This window comes from Clupea harengus, chromosome 8 (assembly GCF_900700415.2).
Source record: "Clupea harengus chromosome 8, Ch_v2.0.2, whole genome shotgun sequence".
In the NCBI taxonomy this organism is placed as follows: domain Eukaryota; kingdom Metazoa; phylum Chordata; class Actinopteri; order Clupeiformes; family Clupeidae; genus Clupea; species Clupea harengus.
In genome coordinates, this window is record NC_045159.1 from 29,935,505 (window position 1) to 29,941,896 (window position 6,392).

Sequence of the window (6,392 nt, forward strand, 5' to 3'; positions counted from 1 at the left end):
GCTGGCAAGTGTCATTTTAAAGAATTTGGATATTTCATGTTAAAAATGTTAATGTCATCCAATTTAGTGGGATTTTCAGCTTCATCAGTTTTAGTTTTTAGACAAAATGTGACTATTTATCAATGCTCTAATGACTAGTACACAGCACCCAAAAACACATGTTCTGCTCAGACCATAAGAAAGCATTTAGCGGAGCTCAGTCAATAACAGGAAAAGAATCCGCTGTGCCAGCAAGCTGTAAAAACAAACCATTTTAATGCAGGTGTTCCTACCAACCTTCCGCCATTGGAAATACTCCCTCAGCTCAATTCTAAGCTGTCGGTATAGTCCGTTTTTTTTAAAGTAAATAAAAGAAAATGCATTGTATGTATCACAGTTTGGTATTTAATGATGTTGTGTGGTAGGGTTGTGAAAACATAAACATACAGTTATTTACTGATATTAAAAACAAAACTTTAAACATGGGCTAAATTAATCTTTTTCTTCCTGTTCTTCTTATATTCTCATAGTTTGTGACTCCTGAACATCTTCAACACATTTTCACATGGCAAAATCATTAAAGTGCTACCTAAGAAAATGTAGTGTTTTTATACAAAAAAAGTGCAGAGTCATACAACTTTCATTTAAAAGTTGAAAGTATCATGTCTAATGACAGTTATATCATTTCCATTTCATGTTATGTCTACTCTGAAAGTCTTAATTCATCCAGAGAGCCTACAAATATCTGTGAAATCTATGTAAGATACTTGTGTCCTTTTTTTAATGCAGTTGTTTTCTTATGAACCTCCCTTACTGGTCATACTGTAGAAATCTCCTGATCGTTGTTTCATGCCTTAAAGCTACTGTTCATACTGTAGAAATCTCCTGATCGTTGTTTCATGCCTTAAAGCTACTGTTCATACTGTAGAAATCTCCTGATCGTTGTGTCATGCCTTAAAGCTACTGTTGAGTCTCCGCCTCCTCATGTGGCAGAGCTTAAAGGCTACGACTAATATCACAAGCAAACCCACAGAGGTTACCACGACAATGAGGATGTTCAAGCTTTTACTGTCCAGTGCCTTGCAGTATTCCTGCAACACCTTTGCAATATTGATCTCCACATCCTTTGAGTCCAGTGTGTACTGACACGTAACCCTAGCGATATCAGGAATCACCACCTCTGACCCCTGAACCATGTCCAGGAACCTGGGGTTACTGCAGCAGCTGAGGGGTTTGAACCCATGTAGAGAACTTTCAGTGTCCGCTCCAAAACCACTACTGTGTCATAATCTAGGGTGGCCAGACTATTGTTCTGTAAATTCAGGAATTCAATTGACGAGTCTTTGCTCCTCAAAGGAAGGGAATTTAAGCTATTGATGGACAGATCCACAAATCTGAGCTTACTTAAAAAAGATAGGTCAGTGTTAAGGGTTCGAAGACGATTCTCTTTCAAGGTCAGGTGAGTCAGGGATGTTTCTAAACCACAGAATGCATGCTGGTGAATAGTTAAGCCTGGGTTCCATGCCAGATCCAGTACATGCAGGGGACTGCCATAGAAGGCATACTGAGGCACAGACTCAAGACTGTTCCCAGAGAGGGACAGATACTGAAGGGTTGGTATGGAGGAGAATGACACACAGCCATGGGCCTGTGGCCTCGGGCTAACCTCAGGCTGAGATTCACAGATTCTCAGGTAGTTCTGTTGAAGATGCAGTTCTCTTATGTAAGGCAGTCTGTAGAATATACTGGAGTCCAAAGTGCTTAGATAATTGCCCTGTAGGTACAGGCTCTCCAACGAGAGGAGTGTGTTCTGCTCGAAGGAGAGGTTCTGCATTGCATTGAAACTGAGGTCAAGGGTTTTCAATGAAGGTAAAGTGGTTTCATGGCTGACACTAAATGTCTCTAAACAATTATTGCTAATATTGAGTGTCTCAAGTAATATCATGTGTTTGAAGAAAAATGAAGGCAAAGACATGATTTGATTGAAGCTCATATCTAAGTAAAGAAGCTGAGAGAACTGAGTTTTAAAGGAACTCTCGGTCAGGTGCTCTCCTTCTTCAGCAGTGCCTGAGGTATTAACACCTCTCAGGCGGTTTCTAGACAAATCAAGGTACATTAGCCTGTTCATCTGAGGGAGAACGGGAAAGTAAGGGATTTTATTTTCCCTCAAATCTAGGTAAAGGAGTTCATATTCGGTGTCTATGTCGATGGCTTGGAAGAGCTCCAGACTGTTTTTACTGAGGTTCAGCAATTTAAGTTGGGAGAGATTAAAGTCAGTGATGCAGGTAATAGAGTTCATGGACAAGTCAAGATCAGAGAGATTAATCAAGGATTCAAATGCACCCTCCTTAATCTCGAGAATGACATTATTATGCAGATTAATTTTTCTGAGTTCTGAAGATCCAGCAAAAGTGCTCTTGTCTATCTTTGTGATGCTGTTTTCCGTCTAGAGATAAGTTCCTCAATGCGGGGGCATCTCGCAGAAAGTAGTCGCTCATGCCCGTGTACAGTCCATTGGCAGATAAATCAAGGCTCTCCACAGAGGGGGAGACGGCCCACATCTGTTTTCAGTGCAGCAAAAGCATCCAGGTTGTTCTGCGAAAGATCCAGGACTTGAAGATTGGTAAGGGCCTTGAAGATCCCCGGCTGGATGAAATGAATCTTGTTTGAATGAAGGTTCAGGTGGTGAACGCTGGTGTAGACGGCCAAGACTTCATGTGTGAGATTCTGGAGCAGATTCCGGGGAAAGATCGAGTTTTTGAATGCCAGGGGGCAGCTTGTCTGGAATGCTTCTTAAGTTCATGTCATTGCAAAACACATCCATCTGGACCTGGCGAAAGAAGAGGTTGATAGCAGGTCAGGACTGTAGATGTTAATCTTATGACTTGAGGAAATCAAAATAGTTACAAAAAAGTGAATGTAATATTTGTTCAAAACAAAGAGCTACTTCCTTAGTGTATGATTTAAATTAAAAACCACAGAGTGGATTAATGTAGGTAATTACAGAGAAATTGCAAAAAATTGCAGAGCTTGACTAAGCATTAAAGCAGTATCTATTTATGCTGGCATGAATGAATTGCTACAACCAAAATGATTTCCTGCTTGGTACAAAATACACATAGAACATCATTTATGTTTTATTTGGCTAGCATTTTAGAGAAGAGCAGACTCAGCTAGCATAGAGTCCAAATGTATTGTACAGTCTATAATACTTTGTTGTTCAAATGCATACGCTCCGCACGGGCGGTAAGGGCATTCCAATTGGGGCACAGCCCAAGGCATTAGCATTTGATCAACTCCATTTGGGCGCAGTGGCTCAAAGTGTTCTTCCAAATACGGGGGATAGAGTCTAAGCCCACTCTCTTACCACTCAAAGGCAAAGCTCTGCAAACTGTTGTTATTTTTTCAAAAACACGCAAGCATCTTATTACAATATAATGTGAGAACTGTGGATGAGATTTAAAACATAAAAAAACAGTCTATTCAGTTTTTTGTTACAAAAATCTAAAATCGTCACTCAGTAATCACTTACCCACTTCACATGGTGGAGGTTGGTGTGGACGTGTGAAGGCAGCCACTTCATTGGCAATAACCAAAATAAACCAGAACCTGGCACCCATGGTTCTGTAAAGAGCACAACGTGTAAGGGAGTACATAATGCTTCGGTCAAAGACTGGGTGACAAGCTAGACTGAACAAGCAAATAACGTTTTCAGCAGGGAAGTAGTCCCTAAATGTCATGGCCTGACCTATGACTAGGCTGTTTTTAATCTATGTGTTTAGGCATCATTTGCAAGGCTCTCAGTGCCTTTTAAAAGTGATACACTTCAAATAGAAACCACCACATTCTATTAATAGAACACCAGTTTCCTATTGTGTTATTCCACACAAAGTAATTTAATCATTTCCACCAACACTTCTTCTTAATGCCTTTAAGAGGAAACACCTACAGATTACATTCAAACAGAGACTATGCAGGTTGCAACCTTAACAAAGTAATGTCTAGACTTAAGGACAATAACCTTAATTGAGACCAACATTTTGGCTATTGGCTAGGCTCTATTACACTCAGTTATATAATTGTTAAAAACTGTGAGGTTGATCAATAAAATCCACATGAAATGTCATACTATCCAAATGACCTACAATCTGAAAAGCCTAATGTTTTCTACAATCGAAGATAAAAATCCTTGTGTGTCCACCAGCAGCTATATGCCCTAACCATATTATGGTCTTTTAAAAAAAACACTAAATTCCTGTCGCTTCAGAGACATGAAACTTTTAATCTGAAGCGAATTGCACGCAGTACAAAATAAGATTGAATTACAACAGACAACCCATTTGCAACGCCGAACTTTACCTTTATTGTGCGTTGTATCCTACTATGTGCTGCTGATGAACATACTGGTCCGACACGCTAGTTCTCTCACATCCTCACTGTCCGTGCAGCGGGCTCACTCCTACACCTTTCATTTCCAGTTTCAGCCAACACATCCTGTGGGAATATCCTGAATCATTGTTTTTCCCCTTTCCGTTTTAGTCCATGCCTTATTTGGGATTTTGACTCTCTTCCACTCTCTCCCTCCTCATCACTCAAACACACGCAAACAGAAATAGGAGCGTACATTTTCTTTCGCAACAATTTCGCATCTTGCAACGTGCTCTTAGATAGACGTTCAATTAGCATGCGAATGAAAGAAGCCGTTCATTCATAAACCGCTCATTCAAACTGAATAGGCTGTTAGCTCTGAGCAAGTTATCATTGTTTGTTCCTAGTCCCGAATATTTCACGTCAGCATTGAAAGCAACGTTCCAACCAGCAGGTGGAGATAAAAAAACAATCTCTCCAATAGGCTTTGAATATCTTGAAGTAAGTTTGTACCAAACGGTTTACTCGACGTCAGCATCAGCCTCGCAAGGTTCAGGATGATTTTAAACAGTATATTTAAGTTTGTAGTGTGTTGATCCATTTTCAACCCTTAAAATGCAGATTTTTATAAAGCGCAAATCTTGTCAATATTAACACCAGTATTAATGTGTTCAATCGCAACTGAAATATAAAGTGAGAACCGTGGATAAGATTAAGAACATATAAACAGTCTATTCAGTCTTTGTTGCAAATCTAAAAACGTCACTCAGTCATCACCTACCATTCCACACGGTGAAGGTTGCAGTGGATACATGAATCTCTCATTTAAACTGAATAGGTCATATCATTTAGTTTAGAGTAAAACATCTTTAGGGTGCACTTACACTTTAAAGCACCACAGCAGGAATTGTGGTGATTATGACAACTGTTCAGGATGTACAAACCAGGCAGATTTTGGACAAAAATACCACATTCATCTCTCAGAAAACAAATGTGTGTATGATTTCAACTGTGGCCTTGCCTTACCTGGTCGACATGAATGGTGTCAGTCGGAGAGGAGTTGAAAAGGAGTTGGTTGCATTCTTATTGGAAAGCATGCAAATGTAAAATCCCATAAAAAAGATTTTCCAAAATTACAACTGTACGGTGAAATTATTCGACAGCACATATTTTCCAGTGTTTGAACAGCAGTAATCTACTCACTGTAATAATGTCAAGCCATTTCAAAATTATGAAACTTCTCTTGGTTACATGAACAGACAGCAACTCGCATCACATGTCCAGCCAATCCCTGCACTCACCCATGACACGATATGTCTTGTCCTTCGTGTTAGCCCTGACAACTCTACCTGTGAGTGGTAGCTACTGCCCCACACGCCCTGACTTGTAACCGTCATCACCATGCCATCAAATATTCAACCAGCTATTTGGTCAGCTCGGAGAGGCACATCAAATGGTGATATCATCTGTGCAACATCATTCTGGTTTGTTACAAAAAATCTAAACTATTCAAATTTAATTTTTCAATTTCAAACTATGATAACCTGAATCAATAAAGTTGATCTCAAAGCAAAATCATGGAAGCCATTCTATTAATGGGTTCTACCTCGGCCCATGTTTCACCCCTTCATCAAGTTTCAGTTTTTGCAGATCCTGCTGAGATAAACAAACCAACAAACGGGAATGAAAACATAACCAACTTGATGGAGGTAACAATGTTGCTTTTAGCAGTGCAATTAATTGAAACACATAGGTGTTCTTTCCTTGTTTGTGAATGTTTCTGTAAGTGTCACTAACTCCTCCAATCATTTGACTGACTCTAAACTAAATGATATGTTCTTCTTAGGCTGGATTAAATAGTCACTTCCCCTATTGTTTTGCTGGCACTAATAGATATTACTGCTGGGAATAACTGATATTTAATTATTCATATAAAGCTACACAGCCCCATTATCAAGCATCATTCCGTTGGTGTCTTAATGATTAACAAAGGATGTGTCCAGAGAGTTGAATTGTGCTAATAGCTCCAATATGGTTGAAATTCC

General features: G+C 39.5%; 1 protein-coding gene across 1 annotated transcript; it reads right to left on the reverse strand.

Annotated features, from left to right (window-relative positions):
* Nucleotides 1–236: 236 nt before the first annotated feature.
* On the reverse strand, nt 237–5,496 carry lrrc32 (leucine rich repeat containing 32). The gene is given in 7 exon segments (XM_031572676.1): nt 237–1,207; nt 1,210–2,419; nt 2,421–2,525; nt 2,527–2,721; nt 2,723–2,808; nt 3,512–3,603; nt 4,339–5,496. Coding segments are annotated over 6 exon segments (1,965 nt in total). The 5' UTR covers nt 3,600–3,603; nt 4,339–5,496; the 3' UTR covers nt 237–926.
* Between the last annotated feature and the right edge of the window lie 896 nt (nt 5,497–6,392).